This window comes from Metarhizium acridum (assembly GCF_019434415.1).
Source record: "Metarhizium acridum strain ARSEF 324 chromosome Unknown scaffold_272, whole genome shotgun sequence".
Lineage (NCBI taxonomy): Eukaryota > Fungi > Ascomycota > Sordariomycetes > Hypocreales > Clavicipitaceae > Metarhizium > Metarhizium acridum.
In genome coordinates, this window is record NW_027094024.1 from 596,542 (window position 1) to 620,009 (window position 23,468).

Genomic DNA, 23,468 nt, shown 5'->3' on the forward strand with positions numbered 1-23,468 from the left:
CTAAGCGTGAGTACTCGGACTGGACGGAGTCTTACTCTTATCTGGTGAGCCATGGCGGTCACGCGGTTCCTCCTGCCTATTGACAAGCTTCTCATACTCAGAAAAGAGAGCATGAAGACGGTTGCTCTCCAAAGGCATGGGTACGGCAGTTCTCTGGGCTTCCTCCTGCCGAGCCACTGGTTGCACGGTGGAGGGGATCGCAACCGCCAAATCCATGCGGGAGTCAGGGGGAAAGGGAAGCGGCATTGACACAGCTCGGAGTGATTATGCCTTAAAGTGATGACGGTAGCAATGTTTGGAGACGTTGGTATTCTACCCTGGTGTGTAGCAGGTGCCATGAAAAGCGTCGTACAACAGTCAATACGGTTTGGTCAGGGGACCGTGAGGAGAATAGTTCCTCGGCCTGTGTGCGGTCATATGGAACATCAACTACTACTCGCTGGCGCCCTGCAGATGACATGGATATTCTTGATCTGAAGTCGTTAGACAGAGTTTCAAGACAGAGTCTTTTATTCCCTAACTATCCTGAGATGTCTCTGACAGCCTGCCCATCTCGCCTCACCGCAAACCTGCTGCGATAGCTACAATAACTACACCAATCAGAGCCAATGCCGAATTTCCTGTCTTCTGCGCACTGCTGGTCTTTGACGTTGTAGGAGAAGCTGTAGTAGATGTTGTCTGTGTCGGTGTGACAAGGGCTCGGTTACGAGGGCTTGGAGTAAAGGGCTCAATTCAGAGATAATCTGGTATAGTGTTAAAGGTCCTTAATTTTAAGAGAGAAGAAAGGGCACGGTAATTACTATATATATATAAAAGAAATAGAGATACTATAAGCGGTAAGTGTATTATATATTTAATTTAAGTAAGCTTATAAGTCTTATATTAACGTTAAGCTTTATTAAGTTTTAATTATATAATATTAGCTTTCTCTTTAAAAAAGCTTATTTTAAGCTAATTAAAGCTATTTAAACCCTTAAGTTATATAGCTTATTTAAGTAATTTAATTTAAATTATTATAATAATAATAAAGCGCTCTCTTTAATAAAGTATTTATAAGGTTTTTAAGTTTAATAACGTTTTATAAGCTATTCTTTTTATTTAATTAAATATTTAATATAATTATTAGTCTTTTAAGAATTTATAATTACTTTTACCTAATAGTTGAGTTTAATTATTAATACCTTTTTAAGAACTTACCTCATATTTAAGCTATTAAGATTTTCTTAATAAGGCTTAATTAATAAGATATAAAAGAAATTATAAATTCTTTAAGAGGTTAATAATATTAATTTAATAATAAATAAGAAAATTACTTTAATTACTTTAAAAAGCTTAAGTATCTTTTTATTTAGCTTTTTAATAGGTTACTTTATTTTAATATTATAAGTAGTTAATATTATTAATTATTTTTTCTTATAGATTAAAGCTTTTACACGTTTTTTATTCACTTAATTCTTTATTCTTTATTAACTTTAATTAAACTTTTCTTAGCCTTTTTATATACTTATATTATCTAGTAAAGGTAAAGTCTATTAGCTAGGTTAAATAGTACTAGAGTATTAAAAGTAGTGTAGTTTTATAGTTTTTAGTGAAATTTAATGTAATATAATATAGTATAATTTTATTATATTATATTATATTTTAAAAATTAATGTAATATATAATATTAATTAATTTATAAGCTATTATTAGCTAATATAATTAATAAGCTAAACTAAAATAAAGCTAAATTTACTTATTAATATTAGTATTAAGAAGTAAAGATTAATTAGGTTATTTAAAGGTTCGAATAAATAATAGCTACCTTATTTATTATTATTACTATTAAATAAGTTAAGGTTATTAAAGTTAAAGTAAGTATTACAAGTAAATAGCTAGGAAAATTATAACTACTAGTAAGTTTAATAAGAGATACATATATATATTAAGCGAATAGATTTCTTAAATAAGAGTTATAAAGTCTATAATTTCTAGGTCTTAATATAACGTATAATTAATAGCTATATAAGTAATATAATAAAGAATTATATAGCTTATATAAATACTACCCTTTTCCTAATTTTTTAAAGGGTTTTATTAATATTTACCTATTTTTTATTATTTATTTTTTTATTACTTTATTAATAATAGTTTTTATTAAGTCTTAAATACTTTATAATTACACTTAATTATAAGTGTTTAATTAATTTTAACTAATATACTTTTAAGCTAAAAGTTCTTTAATAATATTATTTATAGCTATTACTTACACTTACATTTAGTTTTAAGTGTATTTAAGTTTATAATAAAGAGCTTAAATTTAACGTATACTTTAAGCTTATATATCTTAAAGGTAAAAAAAGATATTATTATACTTCTTTTTATTTTATATAAATTAGGTAATTTAATAATAAATATTACTAGTAAATCTATTTATAGTATTCTTTAACGCGTATTAAAAGTATATAAGCTTATTCTTATTAAATATAAGGCTTTATTAAGTAAGGTTAATAACTTCTTAATATTTATTATAAACCTTTTAATACTTATATTAAACGTTTTAAAGATTCTAGTAATTAATATGTGGTAGTATTTATACTTACAAGTTAAAGGAAGTTAAATAGTATATTTAATTGTAGCTACGTTATTAGTATAAGAGAATAAGTACACGTATAAGTCTTTAATTTAATAAGTTTCGCCTTTATAATTAGTTTTATAAGGTCTTTTATTAATGTTTTATTAAGTCTTTTAATTAATCTTATATAAGCTTATATTATATAATTAAATTATTTAAGTTATTTAAGTACTTATTTACACTTATAATAAGCTATAACTTAAAATATATGTAGTTAAAATTACTAGTATTTTAAAAGCATTTAATTACTCTATTTAAATTAATTTATTACTTATTTAAGAATCTTATTATTCTTAAGAAGTAAGTTATAAAAATTAAAAAGTAATTAAATTATAATATCGCGTATAAAGTTATAGGTGTATATATATATTACGTTTAAGCTAATAAAAATAATAGTTTCGCTTAAATAATATTTTTATTAAGAAAGAATTATTTAATCTCTTATAAAAGGTACTTTTTAGCTATTATAAAAACGAATTTAAATAGGTATAAAGGCTTAATAATATTTACGTTTAAGAGAATATAAAAGAATTATAATTATAATAAAATGAATTAAAATTAAGAAAGAAATTATAAGTAAATTATAAAGATAATTTAAATTATTTAATTAAGTAAAGAGAAATTATAATAAGATAAAAATTACTATAATTAAGTTAAAAATAAAGAGTTATCTTAAAGGTCTTTAATTAAAATAAGAACGTACTTACCCTTTAAATATTAATAGACTTATAATTAAAAAGAAGACTTTTATTAAAATAGCTTAAATTAATTAAAAAAGAATTAAAAAGGGAAAGAATTAATTAATTAATTAAAAGAATATAATATTTCTTATAGTATCTCTAGTAATTATAATCTTATAATTAGTTATAAGAAATAATGCTATAACGTTTACTATCTTAGCTTATAGAATTATCTTTATAATAAAATTATCTTTAAAAGAGATATAAAAGGTTATTTTTAAGTTAAGTAAATTAATATAAATGTTTCTTAAATATAATTAATTAAATAATTAAAAAGGATTTAAAAGAAAAGATTTTATTAATTTATTTATTATTAATTAATAAGAAGTTATTAAGAAAAACTTATATTCTTATTAATAATACTCTCTTTAAGAATTTAACTTAAAGAAAGAAAAGCTTATAATAAAAAAGCTAAACGTTTTAAGATTAATTAATTCTATTATAATTTATAATAGAAACTTATTTAAAGTTATAAGCTAATAAAACCTTATTTTATTTATTAATATAAGCTTTAACTTTAAGAGATTTATTAAAATTCTTAAAGAAGCCTTAAGTAAATAAGAAATTTTAATTATATCTTAAAAAGCCTTTAAAGTTAAACCCTTTAATAAAGAAAATATCTTTAACTTCTTAAAGAAATTTAAGAAGAAGATAATTATCTTAATTATTTTAAAGAAAAAGTAAATAAAGATATTAAAACGTAATATTACTTCTCTTAAAAGAACGCGTATTAAAACCCTTATAATTACTAGTAATTAAAATAAAGTTAAGAAGAAACTTCTTTTATAGTATAATATAATTAATTAAAATTAAATAAAGACTATAATAAATAAGATAAAAAGTTTTAATACCTAGTATTTAAGAGAGATTTTTAAGACTTTTTATTAGTTATATCTTTATTAAAGCTTATAAAGTAAAGCTAAATCTTTTACGTAAATAAAATCTATCTTTTAATTAAATACCTTATATAAAGCTTTACTTAATTATTTAATTATAAGCTTTATAAATAAGAAAAGGTATTTATAAAGTAAAATTATCTTAAAGAAGTATATTATACTTTAAAGTAAGCTAAATAAGTATATATAAGCTAGGCTTAAACTTATAAATTATAACTTAATTATACTAGAATTAAAGCACTTACTTTAAGATTAAAGGTATATCTTAAAAACTATTTATAAACTAATAAAAGGTATTCTTAAAAGTAACTTAAATAATTATAAGAAGTAAAACTTATATTAAAATAAATTTATAATTAAAGAAGTAAATAAAAACTAAAAAGAGAGTAAAAAACCTAGCTTTATTATTAGTTTTTCTTTTAATTAAATAAATAAAATTATAAAGTAACTTAAAGAGATAAAAATCACGTTAATTAAGTAAGCTAAAAGATAAGTTAACCTAAAAGAATAACTTAAGTAATATTGAAAGAACTTACCTTAAGAAAGTAATAAGCTTAATTAAAGTAATTAAAAATTAATTTAATTCAATTATATTTAATTTAAGAATAAAAAATTAAATAATAATAGCATTAATAATTACTTTAAAATTAATTATATTCGTATAAAAGAATATTAAGAGATTTAATACTATTATTATAATAATATAAAATATTTCCCTAAGAAATACCCTTACTTAAAGTTAAAGCATTAACAAAAAAACTACACTACATGTAGTTTTTTAGTGTAGTTTTTAGTGTAGTATAGTTTTTATAGTTTTAATGTAGTTAAACTACACTACAACTAGAGCTCTTACGAATATAGTAAATACAAGTGTATTGTGTATTGTATTTTGTATTGTATTGCATTTTCGTGTATTGTATTTAACTACATTACATTACATTAGTAAAATACCTATAAATGTATTTTAAGGAAAAAAGACCCTTGTTTTTTTAACTTAAAATTATAAGGCTAATTATAAGGGTTATAAGGAAAAATTTTATATCATTTAAAAGAGCTAAATCAGCTCTTTAAAATGCCTCACTTCTTACTATTATAAGTTACTACATTAAGAAGTTATAAGCAATTGAAAATTCGCCCCGCTTTACTTACTTTTTATTTTAAGACATAACTTTAAAGCTTAATATCTCGCTTGATATCCACATTTTAAAGTTAATTTTTAAAGATTCAAAATTACGTGATTTTTAGCTTTATTTTAATATATAATATGCTTATATAAGCTTTTTTTTAGTAAAACTTTTTTTATAATAAAATTTAAAAATAAAAAAGTTAAGTAAGAAATATAAAATCTATTATAATATAGGAAATAATATATATAAAAAGAAAGTATAAAATATTATTTTATATGAAAAATCTTAAGGTATTTGAGTATATTATTTATAACTTTAATATATTTCTTATAACTTTAATATTTAATATTTTATATTTAAGTTATAGGGTAATACTATAAATATTATTATTTTATAAGATATTTATATGTAAATAATAGAAATTTTTAAATTTATTATATTTAAAATATTTCACTTATAATAATAATATAAAATAATACTTGCTTACTTAATACAATTCTCTTATAATTCCCTTTTATTTTATTTTTATTTTATTTTTATTAGTTTTTTAATCCCTGTTTTTAGCTTATTTAAGCTAGCTAATCCCTGCTTACTAATACTAATATTAGTAAGCAAATTTAGCTCTATTTTAGCTTACTAATTATATTAGCTAATAATAGCTTATAAATTAATTAATACTATATATTACACTAATTTTTAAAATGTAATGTAGTGTAGTAAAACTATACTACATTACACTACACTAAAATTCACTAAAAACTACAAAACTAAACTACTTTTAATGCTCTGCTTAAAGTATAATTAAATACTTAGCTTTACCTAATATAACGTAAACGCGCGTATTCTTATAATTAGCATTAAAGTATAGAAATATATTATATTATTATAACTTTTATTTTAATTTCTTATTATTAAAAGCTATATAAGAAAGCTTATTATACTTTAAATTAAACTATTTTTAAATATATACGTTTATATATACTTAAATTAAGTAAAACGCTTTAAAGATACCCTATTAAAGAAATAAAATGTATTATAAAAAGAGACTAAAATACTATAAAAGAAGTTAAAGTAAATTAATATATTTAAGTAAGCGCTAAGAAAGAGTAATTCTTATAATTTACCTTTAATTAAACCCTTATTTATTATAATAATTATAATATTTAAAATATATATAATAAAAAGCGCTTAAACTTATAATTTTAAATTTAAAGTTAACCTCTTAATAAACGTAAACGTATATAAGTAAGTAAAGCTTAAAGATAATTAAAATAATATTAAAAATAGAAATAAAAAGAGTAAGATTATAGCTTAAAATAATAAAGTTAAGCTAAAAATAGTTAAACTTATTAAAGATAAGGCTAATAAATAAGCGTAAATAATATAATTAAAGGGAAATTATTTAATTAAAAGAATTATAATATAATTATATAAAAAAACGCTCTTTAAAAAGATTAGCGTTTTATTAAGAGACTTATATTAATTACTTTTAAGTCTTATAACTTTAATAAGAAATAAAATTAATAATTATATTAATAATATTAATAATATTAAATAATATAATAGAAAAATTAATAGCCCTTTAAAGAAACCTATTAAACTTATAAATAAAAATACTTTAAAATTAAATTAAGTAATTTTAATGTTTAATATAATATTAATTATAAAGAATTACATTAAAAATAATTAAAACGTAATAAGAACCTTAAATAAAGAAAATAATATATCTTTAATAAGCGTAAACGCGAAACTTTAAGTATTACTTATAAAAAGACTTTAAAATATACTTAAATTAATTAATTATTAAATTAACTTTTAAGTAAACTTAATTTTATAGCTTAAAGGGATTTTTAGGTATACGTAAAAGTTATTATACCTATAAGTATAACTTAATTATAAGAGAGTATCTCTTATATATACCTTAATAAATAATAGCTTATAAGAAAATATTATTAGTATAAAGTTTACTCTTTAAGTAGGTTTAAAGATATATACGCTGATAAAGAATACATTTATAATCTTATTTTTTAATAAGATTATATATATATATATAAAGATAAGAACTTACCTTTACCTTAAAAATATATAAACTTTAATTTATTTATATATTACGTTAAATATTATTTATATTTTATTAATTTTAAGTATATTATTTATAAGATTTACTTAAGTATTATTTAATTATAATAAAGAAAGTAAAGAGTTACTTATTTAATATAAATTTAATATTATACGTATTATATTTTAAGTAATAAGATTAATTATATAAAAAGTATTAAATATAATTAATAAAATATAATTAAAAACTTACTTACTTATAATAAAAACATTAAAATTTTTTAAATTATTTAATTCTAATAACTAAAAGACATTAAAAAGGTAAGAGAATACGTAAGTAAAAGACTATTATTTATTTAATATTAGAGTATTAAATAAGATTAAATATAATTAAATATTACGTATATTATATTAAATATAAGAAATATATAATAAGATATTATCTTTATTTAATTTAAGTAAGGTAAACACGTTAAAATAAGTATTAAATAATAATTAAATAGCTATAATATAAGCTAAAATAAACCTAATAATAGCTAAATATATTAAAGATAAGCTAACTTATTAAGCCTTTAATAGCTAAAATAAACCTAAAATACATGAAAAAGAGTTTATATTAATTAATTTATAAGTAATTAATACTATTATATAAACTATAAATAATAAGGTAAACTTATTCTTAAATTTAAGATTTTATAAAAGTAAAGTTAAATTATTAAATATATTTTATAGTTTTATACACGTAAATATATAAGTTAATTATTATAATTATAAATCTAACGTTATTAAAATCTTAATTAATAACTTAATTAAAAAGACTAAGAAAATAGAAATTTATAATAAAAGAAATAATATAATAATACTAAAGAAAATATTAAAAGAGAGAGAAGAAGAAGCTATTTACACGTTTTTAGCCTTTAATAAAGAATTTAATACCTATAATAAATTCTATAAGCTATTAAAAGAAGAACTTAAAGAAGAGTTTATTTCTTTATTTATTAAAAAAGAGAAGAAAATATTAGCTTTAATAATTAAAAAAGTATATTAAAAATAAAGTAAGTAAATAAAGGTAATAATAAAAAAGCTTTGAAAGATATAAGTAATTAATCTTTAAGTAAATATTATATATAAGAGAAAAGCTAATAAAGTATAATTAAAAGATAATATTCTATTAAATAAATTAATTTTAAAAGGTAATTATAATTAAAAAACTAAGAAATAAAAATAAGTTAAAGATTAAATTAAAAAAGATAAGAAGTACTTAAAATGTATTATAAGAAGGTTCTTTAAATAATTAAGGGAATTTAAAGTAAGTTAAAAGATATTTAATTAAGTACTTAAAGAGATTAAAAACTTCTTATAATTAAAGAAAGCTTATATTTTTAAGATTATTCTTAAAAACTATAAACTAGCTTTTACGTAAAACTTATTCTATTATAATAAAGTAAATTCTATTATTATACTATTTTAAGTTATTAAGGTAATTAAATATAAAGTATAAAGGGTAAGATTAATTCTTATATTATTAGAACTTTAAGTTAAATTAATTAAATTATTAAAGAAAAAAATAAAGTATAGGTATTTAAAAGAAAGCTATAAGTTATATTAAAACCCTTACTTTTTAATAAGAAAAAAGAATAAAAAAGTATATCTTATTCTCTTAATAATTAATTATAATAAAATTATAATATAAGATACTTATATTTTATTAAAAGCGAATAAATTTAATAAAAGATTTAATATATATAAGATTCTCTTTATTATAAACTTACTTTTAAGCTATAATTAAGTAGCTCTTATAAAAGTAAGTAAAGATATAATTATAATCTTTACGTTAATAGATTTATTATAATTATATACGTTATTATAAGAAGCTATAAACTTAATAGCTTAATTTCTAAGAATTATAAGAAGAATTTTATATAATCTTATATTAGATATATATACTTCTTTTATAAATAATATAATTATAAGAGAACCTACTATTACTTATAATAATAAGAAGATACTATTAAAAGTAAGAAAATTTATACTAAAATATTTAATTAATATTAATAAAGTACTTATAAACTTTAAGCTAATAAGTTATATTACGTTAATATTAAAATTAAAGTTCTATTATTAAATAACTATTATAATAAAATTCATTTATAGAATATATAAATAAAAGCCTATTAAAGTAAGAATACTTAAGATTTTAAAATAAAAGATATATAAAGATTAAAAGAATATAAGGTTCTTTTAAGAGTTAATAAACTATTATAAGATATAAATTAAGGGATACACTTAAATAATAAGCTTAATTATTAAATTATTAAGAAAGAATATAAAATAAAGATAAAATAAAGCTTAATAAATAATAATAAAAACTATAAAAAATATAATAATAAAAGCTTTTATTCTTATAACACTTAATCTTTTAAAGAGCTATAAAGAGATTATATTAATAGTTAATATTAGTAATATAAGATAAGAATACGCTTTATTATAAATTATTAAAGGGAAATGCTATTTAATAAAATATAAAAGTAAAACGTAAATAAAATTTAAAAAGAAGTATAACATTATAAAATAAGAGTATAAAGCTATTATTTATACTTTAAGAAGGCTTAAAATATATTTACATAATATTTACTTTATTTTAAAGATTAATTTTTAAGTTTTAACTTATTAAATTAATAGAGTAATTAATAACGTATTAAACTTACTAGTTATTAGATAAATTAATTATATTTTATTATTTAATTTTATAATTAAATATATTCTTAAAGCTATTAATAGAATTATAAATAAACTCTTAAGAAAAGAGCTTAATTTATTAAATTAAATAAATTAAAAAGTTAAAGGGAATATAAAGAATTTTATTAACTTTTATTTAAATATATTAACGTTTAAGTTAAAGAAGTATTGTAACGGTGGCTTAGGTTCTAAGGCATAGTAGGTCTGTTTCTTAGAAAGTAAGTTAGGTTAAATGCTACGAAGTAGCTTTTTAAGTAGTATTATAATAAGGCTATTAAGAGTATAACTCTTAATAGTAAGACTATTACTTAGATTAATTAATAGAGATCTAGACTATCTAGCTACGGGAATACCTCCTCCTTAAGTATCCGTCTATCTCTCTATTATAGACCCGGATTATTTAGATCGCCTAATAATCCTAATAATCTCGTCTCGTTGGATTATCTATATGATCCAATAAGCTATCACGTGACCTAATGTCCTTGTTAGTTAGTAGCTGTGCCTACCCTTGCCAGTGCGGCCCAGCTTCCCGCGTCTCGTGCAGTAACGTTCGTAACAAGTATAAAGATTACTTATTAAAGTACCTTGAAATTATAAAATTTCTCTTAACCTTAAAAAGATTAATTAATCTTAAGAATAATAAATATAAAAAGCTAAGAATAAAAGCTAAGTAATTCTTTATAAAAAATAATTAACTTTAAAAGAGATTAATTAAAATAATAAAAGAATTAATATTAATAATTAATAAATTAAACTATTAATAATTAATAATTAAAGAGATTTATAAAATTATAAGCTATAAAAGTATTAAAATAGTCTATTAAGTAGCTAAGTAATAGTATTAATAGCGAATAATATAAAATATAATTAAAGAAATAATAGCGTATTATAAAACTTACTAGTAATTCGTATTATAATAGCTATAGGAGATATTAATACTAATAGCCCTTAAAAACTCTATAAGTAAAATATATATTAACACTTAATAGTTATTATTTAATTATAATTTTAATTACTTACTTAAAGCTAAGTATAATTTTATTAGTTAAATTAAAGTAAAATTAATTTATAAAGTAAACGTATTAATAATAAAAAAGTTTTTAAATAAAATACTTATTAAATTTAAAGTTTATAGGTATATTATTTATAATAATAGCTTAAAAATATAAGATAATTTAAGAAAAGCTCTTAAGAATATTAAAGCTTATAGAATTTAAATATTTAAATATAACTTAAAAGCTAACGTAATTATAGAAGCTAAGTATTAATTTTTAGCTTTAATTATATTTAAGATAAAAGAATTAGCTAAGAAATAATACTAGTATTTAATAAGAGTATTATTAATAAATAAGATAATTATTTAAGTATTCTATAAAAAATCTACGTTTTATTTTATTTATAAATAAAAGCTTATATTACCTTTAAAAGTTAAGTTTTTTACTTAAAGATTAATTAAATAAAATAAGATAAAATTAAAATAAGATCTCTTTAAAGTAAGGGTACACTTATTATAATAAAAAGTAAAAGATATTATAAAAGCTAAGAAAAAAGTATATAAGTTTAAGAGAAAACTAATTAAATAAATTAATCGCTTATAAGCTAGGTTAATTAAAAGAGATAAAGATTAATTAAATTTAAATAATCTTATACTTATTTATAACGTTTAAAAAAGCATTAATATATTTATAATTAAAAACCTTATTATAAGATAAAATAACCTATTTAAAATTATTAGTTATACTACTATTTTAAGAGCTTATTAAATTAAAACGCTAGATAGGGTTATATTAAGTAAAATAATCTTAAGTAATTATTTAAAGAAGTTTACGCTTAATAAAAATAATTAATAGTCCTTTATAATAAATAATTAGCTATTAAAGAAATAAAAAGAGATAAACTTAAACGCTATAAAAAGTAGTAAGAAAATTAAGAGACTTTACTTAAGCTAATTTACCTATAATATAAGTAATTAAATAATTAAGATTAAAGATAAGATTAATCTAGTTAAAAATTAAGTAAAGAAGCTTAAAAATAAAAAGGTAAAGATTACACTTTTACTTAAATAATACTTATAATTATACCTTAAAATTAAATTATCTTTTATTATAATGAAAAAAAGAGATAAGTTTATCTTAATAAATATATTAATTAATTAAAGCTAAGAATACTTATTTTAAAGATAAAACTATTATTCTTAATTATTTTATTCTAAGAAAAAGATTATAATTAAAGTAAAAGATAAGAGCTAAAAAGAGAAAGATTAATAAATATATTAATAATATTTAAGTACTCTTAAAAAGTAAGAAAATATTAATTAAAGAAGAAATAAACGCTTAAAATAAAAGATAAAAGATAATACTTATATTAAACGTAAGTAAGCTAATAAAAGAACTATTAAAATAACTTAAAAACCTAAGAACTTACCTTTATTTTAACTTATATAAATTAATATTAAAAATTATAAAAGTTTAATAAGAAATATATAATTTTACTTTAAAAACTATATAATTATTATATAAGACTTATATAAGTATAACCTTAATATAAGTAATTTTAATTCTTTATAATTAAATAAGGTTTAAGAGTATTAGGTTTTAGCTTAAAAATAAAAGCTATTTTATTATTATTTATAATTAATAATATTAACTATTAATAGACTTAATTATTTAATAATTAACCTTAATTATAAGTACTTAAAGCTAAAATAATTAAGGGTATAAAGAGATTAAATAATCTAGTATATTATAAGAATAATTATAAGTTAAAAAGGTAATTATTAAACTAATTTATTATATTAATTATAAAAAGAGAAGTAAATAAGCCTTATTACTTTAAGATAAAACTTTTTATTAAAAAGCCTAATATTACCTAAGCCTTTTATAAATTACAATTAATAAAAGATATTATAAAGTAAATTAAGTAAGCTAAATGAAGTAAGAGATATTAATATTAAGAAAAGATAATATAAGTACTTAAAAGAGAGATAAAAGTTAATAAAATAAGGTATAAATTAATTAATTATATAAAGTTAAGTTAAAGTATTAATAAAATATAGCTTATTTTACTTATATCTTAAATTTAACGTTCTTTTTTATCTTCTTATTAAGTTTCTTAATTATCTTATAAGTAATAGCTTTAATAAGTCTTTTATTATTATAAGAATAAGAGTAATTAATTATAATACGTAAAGTATTCTTTAAAGTAATATAAGAAGAGATATTTAAATTAATATATATCTTAATAATTAAAGATAAGTAATTCTTTTTAAGAAAAGGCTTAAATAAAGAATTATAATTAAAATTATAAGGCTTATAAGCTAAGTATAAATATTATTTATAAGAAGTAATATAAAAGTTATTTTAAATGTAATTATTATAAGACTTATATAAATATATTTTAAAGAATATATAATTATAAAAAGAAGTTATAACGTATTCTTTAAATATAATAATAGTTTTCTTAAAGAAGTTAAAGTAATTAAAGTATAAAATATAATTTAATCTTTTATATAATAAAATAAGTAAAGTATAAACGCGCTTAAGGTAATTAATTATAATTAAAAGAAATTAATCGTTTAAATAGGCTATTTTAACGGGAATAAAAATTACGTTATAAAGCTAATAATAAAGTGTTTTTTAGTATAAGAGATTATTATCTTTAAGTTTATTAAGAATAAACTAACGAAAATAATTAAAGAGCCTTATCTTACCCTAATAATTAGCTTTATTTAAAGGAGTACTTTTTAAAGGGTTTATATAAATAGCTATCTTAATATATATAAGGGTATTATCTCGCTTAAGATTATATCTATTATAAACCTAAAAGTAAAAGGCGTATTTAAGTTAAAGAAAATTAATATATACTTAAAAGAAAACTTAATTAAATAAAGAAAAGTAAAGTATTTAATAAATAATAAAAGAATTAACTTAAAGCTTATTATTATAATCTTATTAGATTTTAATAGTAATAAAAAATATAAATTTATCTTTAAAAATTATCTTTAAGATAATTAAAATAATATTTAAAAGATTCTAATAAATATAATAAACTTAATTATTTATAATTAAATAATTAAGGGATAAAAAAGAGAGATATTAAAAGAAAAGAGTTATAAAAGAGAGAAACTAATAATTAAGTAATATTAAGTAAAAAACTATATAATAATTTACTATAAAGTTTAAATAAAGTATTTAAGGCTATAACCTTATATACTATAAATATAAAAAAGTGCTTTTTATACCTTTTAAGTATTTAATCTTTTTACCTTTTATATATATTAATATCTTTTCTTCTCTTTAATATAATATAACCTTTATATCTTTTCTTCTTAAAGCTTTATAACTCTTAATATTATTATTATTAAAAGTATTATAAAGCTTTTTTACTTATTATTTTATATAATATTAGGTTTAAGCTATTAAAAATTAAATCTTTTAGCTTACTTATTATTTAAGTTTTACTTATAAGATATAAAAAACCTTATAAGAAAACGTTTAAGTATTAATTAAATTAAGTATTTAAGCTCTTTAAGCGTTTTTAATTAAAAAAGATATCTTTAAAGAAACTAAACTTATAAAGTATTTAATTATAATTACTTAAATATAAGTATAAGTTAATGTTATTAAACTAAGAAAAAATTAAGTATACTTATTTTTAAAGACTAAAAACGTAATTATTATTATATATAAAAGAATATACTTTATATATATTAGTAAGTTTTATATAAAAAGAGAGAAATTACTTATTAAGTAAAACCTTATTAACCTTTATCTCTTTTAATTACTATTATATTAACCTTAAAAGTAATAGAATTATAAGCGTAAAGTTTATAAGAACTTAAAAATCTTTAATAAGTATTATAAAGAACTATTACTTATATTTATAATAATATTTAAAGAGTTATAAAATAATTACTTAATAAAAATTCATAGATTTATAGTTAAAAGCTACACTAAAAAAGAGCTAAACTATTAATTAAATTAGTTTAAATTAATAGTAATAGGTTATATTATAAGAAGAAAAATTAAAAAGGTTTTTAAAGTTATATTACACTTATTTATTATATAAGCTAGGTAACTTATTAAGTAAGAATTATATAAATTAATTAATAATAAGGTTTAAAGACTTAATAATACCCTAATAAATATTATATATAACATTTAATATAATTTATAAGATATTTATATATACTAAAAGAAAATATAATTCTTTATAAGGTTTATATACTTTTTAAGCTATTAAATATACTTTACATTTAATTATAAGCGTAAAATACTATACGTATTTAACTCTCTTATAAGAGATAAAAACTAACGTTTTAAGTAATTTATTAAGAGATAATAATAAGTACTTTAAGTATTAAATTACCCCTATAAATTCAATTATATTTTAGTATTATATATACCTTAAACGAAAAACTAAAAATATAATTACGTGTATTTAATATTCTTAATTAATTACTTTAAAGAACTTATAAGCTATTACTAAAATAAAATAATAGGAAAATAAGCTAGATTAAAGAATATTTATACCTAAAAAATAATAGTACTTAAAGAGAAAACTTTAATTAAAAGTAATTATAAGCTATATTTAAGAGATTAATTATATTTATTAAAAGAGAGTTACGTTATAAATAATAAAAGAGTAAATAAAATTCTATAAATTTAGCGAGATATAGCTATAAATAAACTTAAAGTATATCTTAAAGTAATAAGAGAGAAAAATAATAACCTTAAATTCTTAGGTTAAAGTCTTTATAAAAGTAAAGGTAAATTATACGTACTTATAGTAAAGAAGAATATTATTACGCTAATTAAAGGCTTTATTTTAAAAAACACTTATATTAACTAATAAAGATATAATTATTTAAGATTAATTAAATAAACTATAGCTAATAAAAATATAATTATATTTAAAATATAATATTATATAAAAAGAACGTAGCCTTAAATTTTAAGGGAATATTTAATTACTTATAATAACTTATAGTAATTAATTACTAAATGTAAGGTTAATATAATTATTAAATACTTTAAGATTATAAGAGATTGAATAAATAAGAAAGTTATTAACCTTATAAAAGTCTTAAAAAAGGTTAAGAAGAATATTATTATACTAGACTTAAAAAAGACGCTTTAATAGTAAAGTTTTAATAACTTTAATTAAAAGAGTAATAATAAAGAAGATAATATTTAAAGTTCTATTACTTTAAAGCCTTTAAGATTAATATTAAGAAAACTAATAAATTAACTTCTATTATTTAATACTAGTTTATCTCTTTCTTTACTATTATTTTATAAAAGCTCTATTAAAAAAGAGAAAATAATAATATTAGATTAACTTTTAACTATTAAATAACTCTTTAATTACTTAAAAGACCTTAAAGAAACTAAAAAAGCTAAGAAAAAAGTAAAAATTAACGTTATATTATTAGCTATAAAAAATAAATACTTTAACTATAAGGAAAATATTTAAGAGGTAATTTTAAATATAATAACCTTTAATTAAAGTAAAGCTCTTATAAATTAAGTAAAGTACTATTACCTCTCTTTAACTTAAAAGATTACGTGTAATATAATAGACCTTTTATAAGGGTATATATAAAAATAACTAATATATAATAGATTACTTATAGGTATAAGCTTTATAAACTTAATTTTAAAAGAATTAATATAAAAAGAGTTCTAATATAATATTATTAAATGCTATTAATTATTTTAAAAGGTAATTATTAAATTTATAAAACGCTACTTTATAAGAGCCTTTAAGAGACTAAAACGTTTTAATACTATAAAAAAAGAAGAAGAGAAGATTAAATTAATAATATTAAAGACTTTAAAGTTAAGTAAAAAGATAAAAGAGTTAAAATTATAATTAAATAATTAATTTATAAATTAAGAGATTATATAATAAATTTACTTAATTATTATTACTTATTATTAACTTATAAAAGTAATAAGCTTTACTTATTTAAAAAGAATTTATATAATAGTATTTATACTTATAAGTTAAAGAAAGTTAAATAATATATTTAATTATAATTATATTATTAATATAAGAGAATAAATATACGTATAAGTCTTTAATTTAATAAGTCTTACCTTTATAATTAATTTTATAAGATCTTTTATTAATATTTTATTAAGTCTTTTAATTAGTCTTATATAAGCTTATGTTATATAATTAAATTATTTAAGTTATTTAAGTACTTATTTACACTTATAATAGGCTATAGCTTAAAATATATGTAATTAAAATTACTAGTATTTTAAAAGCATTTAATTACTTTATTTAAATTAATTTACTACTTATTTAAGAATCTTATTATCTTTAAGAAGTAAGTTATAGGAATTAAAAAGTAACTAGATCGTAATACCGCGTATAGAGTTATAGGTGTGTGTGTATATTACGTTTAGGCTAATAAATTAAATACCTTAATATTTAAGGCTTAAAAGTAAATTATCTTATAAGTTTAAGTTAATTATTTATTAATATTAATAACGTTCTTATATATTACTAGTAATTAATTGATTAATTTAAAACTTTCTATTAATTTAAAAGTATCTTTTATTATTATATTAAAGCTTAATAAATTATAAATAATTAATTATTTTAATTTAATAGAAACTATAATTACTTAAAAAATAAGCTTAAGTTATAAAAGAATAAATTTTAATTAAAAAGAGGTAAGGTTTTTTAGTTACTTCCCTTTATTTAATTTCCTTAATTTAAAAGCTAAGGTAATAATTACTATTAATACTAGTATAACCCTTAAAGTAAGTTAAGTAATAATAAAAGATATAGGCTTCTTTAAGGTATTTAGCTTCTTTACTTTTACGTCTTATATTATAGCTAAAGCTAGTATTAGGGTCTCTTTAAGTTCTTAAATAAGAGTAATAATTATAAGAGTAATAAAAGCTGTTAGTTTTATTATAAGGGTAGTCTTAAAGGCTTTAATTAGTTTTAAGGCTATTAATAAGATAACTTATAATATAAAACTTAAAGTTATTTATAATAATTTAAGCTTAACCTTAATTAGCTTAATAGGTATAAGGTAATATTCTTTTAACTTTAGGTTTTTCTTATTATTACTAGTAATAAAGCTAAGATTTTAATTATTAATAAGAATATTAATAGAAAAGGCTTTTAATAAATAATTAAAGAAGTAATAAAACCTTTAATTAAATACTAATAAGTTTTTACTTATTTAAAATCTTTAAGTTATATAAGATAAGGTATAAAGGGCTTTTATAATACTTTATAAGAGAGATAAAAAGTTTTCTTTCTTATTATTATCTTTCTTCTTATTATTATTTTAATTAAAGATAATATTCTTATTTAAGAATTCTTTCTTATTTAAAATCTCTTTCTTCTTTAAGAGTTCTTTTTATTATAATTAAAAGAGCTCTTATAAAGCTTTATTTATAAGGTTAAGTAATAGTAATATAAAAAAGGTATAATATTATAAGGTAAGTTATATAATTAAGATAAGAGATCTTTCTTAAAGATATTAGATTATTTATAATAAGAGCTTAATTATAAGAGCTTAAAGTAAAGAGCTTAATTTAAAGATAATCTAGTATAATATTAAAGGTTCTTAGTTTTAATAGAGAAAGAAAGGGTATAATAACTATTATATATATATAAAAGAAATAAAGATACTATAAGCGGTAAGTACGCCGTATATTTAGTTTAAGTAAGCTCGCAGGTCCTACATCGGCGTTAGGCTTTGTTGAGTCCCAACCGTGTAACACAGCTATAGTTGCCAAAGCCGCCAGCGTAAAGGAAAGCCTCATGGTAAAGAGTTAGTCAAATGCCTGTCTTTCCTTGCTAAAAAAACAGCCTAGCTAGCTTCAAAGAACGTGAAAGCAGACAGGAGAGGAAGAGAAACAACAAGCAGACCTGCTCATTAGAGATGAAGAAGAAAGATGCAACTATTATATCGAATCTTTTTCGCGTTAGCCTGAAGCTTTCACCTGAAACCACACGGACCATCTCAGCGTAGTTTGCCCCTGATGTATCGACGGATCCAAAATCGAGTCTGCAATCTCAATATCTTTGTGATTGTGGTCTCAAATGAGATGGAGACGGTCACTCTTGAGAAGAGCAGCCGCTTCCGGCTGTCACTGCAGTTTGGCCAAGACTTAGGAGTGAGTGTGGTGCCGCTGCTCACCGCTACACTTGGATGACATTGGGTCCTGAAGCATCTAGACTTGGGTGAAGCGGGTTATGAGCAGTCTCAGGTTGCTCGGTGTAGACAAAGGGTTCTCTGCGTCGGTGCCATATGGGAGGATCGTCAAAGCTAACCGCGCCGCGACGATCTGGCCTGGACTAGCCGCGGGAGCACCGCAAAGGGAAATGTAATTTGGGGAATCGATTGTAGCCCATGGTCGATTTGGTTCTTGTTGAAGCTGTGACCGCGCTGCATCCCCTGCGTATGTTGCCACTAATCAAACATTTCGGGACGTGCGATGTGGCGGGAAGAAACAATGTACTATTGTCACATGTTGCATGATTTTGCGTGGTTGGGGTCATTATAACTTTCATGATTTGGACACTTGGAGCTGGGTGCGCCTGAGCTATGGACTAGAAATGGCACTTGGTGAGAGGGAACTTGTCATGTTCCACCTATATTTTCGTGAGTATTTGACGAAGAAAATATATCTTGATAACTACTTTTATTGAATATGATGAATAAAGGCTTATTCAACGCAAGGATCGTAGGGTAAGATGCCCCGTAACCGTCGCCCTACAAACCATTTGGCCCGTATTACCACACAGTTGAGTACCCTTCAACAGGCCATGGAAAAATAAAATAAAAGAAATCAGCAAAGCATCTGGCAAGCACAGACACAGACCTCGGCCCTGGCTCGTATTTCCGATAATCTACTTGGACATGGCCGACTTGATGGATGATGAGACTGGTGTTGCATGACTTCCATGGACTCTGGCTTACACGCGTCGGTGAGGCTCCCAAGTCGGCAATGTACGGAGTAAGCAAGACGTCTTTGCTATTCCCAATTTCCTGATTTGTCGAAAAAAGGTGTGAAGAACTGCGCCTCAACGCTAGGCGAATTGGCTCATTTGCCGTCTTACTGACGTCACATCGGGTGCAATTCCCGCGGCATTTCCAGGCCATCCTAGCAAAAAGACTTACCAGGGAGCCGCTGCTTAGCCAAACAAATGCTTGCAACTCGAGCCAAAACCGGGGGGGCCCTACCGAGACACAACGGATGGCACAGCTGCCGGCGTCTTCCGGCGTCGGATCCGGTTTGCCGGTCTTCGGCCCGGCTTCACCCAGTCCCATCGGCCATTTAAATGGGCCGGCGATCCGCCTTGACTACGCTTGCGCCTGGCCATTGACGACAGGCAAGAGGGGTTTCAAAGCGGAACCTCCTTTTTGACATTTTCACGCGTCGGCCATGTCGGACGAAAAGAAGCACGAGCCGGAGCGGTCGCCCGCAGCGGACGAGGCTCCTCACGGCGCCGACAGCCATGACGTCGACTCGGCGGCAGACAGCAGCGGCCAAGACGACGACGTCGACGACGACGACAACGAAGCCAAGTCGGAAGACCTCGACGGCCACCGGCCCACGCTGCGCGAAATACGCTCCAACACGTCGTACGCGAGCTCTCGGCGGCGGCGCGCCGAGTCTGGCGCAACGGCCACGGGCAGCCTGGCGCGGACCATAACACGCCGCGACACGGTTCTCTCGAGGATACGATCGCGGCCGGTGCCGCAGTTCACGCACCCCCTCGCCCACGTGCGGACGAGCGACGCCGAGCTCGTGGGCTTCCAGGGGCCCGACGACCCGTACCACCCGCTCAACTGGGTGACGCACAAGAAGGCGTCGACGACGCTGCTGTACGGGCTCGTCACCATGACGGCCACGTGGGCGTCGTCGTCGTACTCGGCCGGCACGGCGCAGATTGCGCACGAGTTCGGCGTCGGCACGCAGGTCGCCACGCTCGGCACGACGCTGTACCTGTTTGGCTTCGGGCTCGGCCCCTTGCTCTGGGCGCCGCTCAGCGAGGTCTACGGACGCCGCCTGGCCGTCATGGCGCCCATGTTTGTCGCCATCTGCTTCAGCTTCGGCAGCGCCACGGCCAAGGACCTGCAGACGCTGATGCTGACGCGCTTCTTTGGCGCCTTCTTCGCCTCGGCGCCCGTCACCAACACGGGCGGCGTGCTGGGCGACTTGTACTCGCCGGCCTGGCGAGGCATCGCCATGGCGGGCTATGCCATGGCCGTCGTCGGCGGTCCCGTGCTGGGTAAGTAAAGACGGCAAGAAGGCAGGAATACACATCAAGGTCAAACGGATGCTAACCCGCCGCAGGACCCATCGTCTCGGCCGCCGTCGTCGAGCAGCCGTCCCTCGGGTGGCGCTGGACCGAGTATCTCACGGGCATCCTCCAGGTGGTGGTGCTCGGCGTGGCCATGGTCCTCATCGACGAGAGCTACCCGCCGAAGCTGCTCGTCTACAAGGCGCGCCGGCTGCGGCACGAGACGGGCAACTGGGCGCTGCACGCGCGGTTCGAGGAATGGGACGTCAGCGTGGGCGAGCTGGCGCGCAAGTTCCTGCTGCGGCCGGTGCAGCTCCTCTGCACGCCCATCTGCTTCCTCATGGCGCTGTACGCCAGCTTCTGCTACGGCATCCTGTACATGCAGCTGGGCGCCATCCCCATCATCTTCGGCGAGCTGCGCGGGTGGCGGCCGCTGGTCGCGACGCTGCCCTTCCTGAGCATCTTGGTCGGCGCCATGCTCGGCTGCGCCCTCAACGTCTACAACCAGACCCTGTACAACCGCGCCTACCACGCCGCCGGCGACCGCGCCGTCCCCGAGAAGAGGCTGCCGCCCATGATGCTGGGCTCCGTGCTCTTCAGCGCCGGCCAGTTCCTGCTCGGATGGACCGCCGGCCCGGCCGTCCACTGGATCGTCCCGTGCCTCGGCCTCGTCATGCTCGGGACCGGCTTCTTCACCATCTTCCAGGCCGCCCTCAACTACCTCGTCGACACCTTCCAGGCGTACGCCGCCTCGGCCGTTGCGGCGAATACCTTTCTGCGCTCGTGCTTTGCCGGCGCCTTTCCGCTGGTCGTAGGGCCGCTGTACCACAATCTCGGCGTAGGGCCGGGGTCCAGCATCACCGGCGGGTTTGCCGCGCTGCTGATCCCCGTGCCCTTTGTCTTTTACAAGTATGGCAGGCGCGTGAGGGCCAAGTCCAAGTGGTCTCGGAAATCCGTCTTTTGATCTACAGCAAGCGGCGCGTTTTGGGATACCGGTTGTACTTGTTTGATAGTAATGATGATTCATAATAAAACTAGACGACTCCACGTCTTATATTCTCTCATTGTCTAGATACTTGAGCCAGTGCGAGTTTGTTAGTTGCCATGTGCGCTGTGTTATACCTGAGAACTTACATGGTATTCAGCAGCACGTGTAGTCGACAACATCGCCGTGTGGTCGACGTCATCTTTGCTAGGTAGCGGCTGGTGTAGCCCTTTCTCACCGTCTATATACTTGAAGCCAGTACGCATTCGTTAACTACCTACCTTATCCCAGTGCCCTTTGAGGGCCCTTCGGGGACCCCGCCGGGGGCCGCCTCCGCCGAGCTCGGGCCTGCGGCCGGCTTGGTACATCAAGGTTGCAATGCTACAAACAGAATACCGACCAATTGCCGAAGAGTTATTTTTGACATCTTTATGAGGTGTCCGTCTCGAGTCTTACCACTCAAAGTATGCAATCTTGTAGCTAAAACCCGGGGTGTATTTTTGTGACAGCTCTTTGATACCAAGCATCAAGGGCTTGGAGCGAAAATGAGTTTATTCAAAGATAATCTTGTAGGATGTCAAAGGTCCTGGATTTCCAAGGAAGGGACTAGTGACAACTATATATACATGAAAGGCACAGCTGTGCCTAAGGCTTCCAGCGGGTCATGTGTTCAGTCTGTGTAACCTCGTAGGTCCTATATCGGCGATGCCCCTTTGTTGAACTTTGACCGTGCAACAATTTTAGTATACAACTGGATCGTCGGAGTTGGTCTAATGTTTGCTTGCCCGGGAGAACTGATGCTTTTAGAGGTAATAAAGGGTCTTGTGGGATAATTATTGGCAGTTTGCAGCCGTATTTTACGTCGCTGTGTTGAGAACGAATGGTGCCGCGACCACGAGACCTCTGCTTCTATTAAGCTCCCCGAAGCACTTGCTGAAATCAGCCAGAGAGATCAAATGAGCATCATAAGGAATATCTCGTAGGGAGCATTATATACGGGATGTTTGCGTTACGCAAGCGGATCAC

The 23,468-nt window shown here is 25.1% G+C and overlaps 2 protein-coding genes across 2 annotated transcripts; one reads left to right on the forward strand and one right to left on the reverse strand.

Annotated features, from left to right (window-relative positions):
• The first annotated feature begins 20,464 nt into the window (after positions 1 to 20,464).
• On the forward strand, positions 20,465 to 22,973 carry J3458_012929 (uncharacterized protein). Its single transcript, XM_007810348.2, has 2 exons — positions 20,465 to 21,445; positions 21,511 to 22,973. Exons 1-2 carry the CDS (start codon positions 20,596 to 20,598, stop codon positions 22,419 to 22,421), a joined length of 1,761 nt encoding a protein of 586 aa, XP_007808539.1. The 5' UTR covers positions 20,465 to 20,595; the 3' UTR covers positions 22,422 to 22,973.
• Positions 20,538 to 22,973, reverse strand: J3458_012930 (uncharacterized protein). The gene has a single exon (XM_066120206.1). The coding sequence runs from the start codon at positions 22,482 to 22,484 to the stop codon at positions 21,486 to 21,488; it is 999 nt and encodes a 332-aa protein (XP_065974843.1). The 5' UTR covers positions 22,485 to 22,973; the 3' UTR covers positions 20,538 to 21,485.
• Positions 22,974 to 23,468: the final 495 nt, after the last annotated feature.

Bases quoted from the DNA above. Each gene is read 5' to 3' on its own strand.
- J3458_012929 (XM_007810348.2), top strand. From the start codon at position 20,596: ATGTCGGACGAAAAGAAGCACGAGCCGGAGCGGTCGCCCGCAGCGGAC. The intron at 21,446-21,510 runs GTAAGTAAAGAC...AACCCGCCGCAG, and splicing joins CGTCGGCGGTCCCGTGCTGG to GACCCATCGTCTCGGCCGCC.
- J3458_012930 (XM_066120206.1), bottom strand. From the start codon at position 22,484: ATGAATCATCATTACTATCAAACAAGTACAACCGGTATCCCAAAACGC.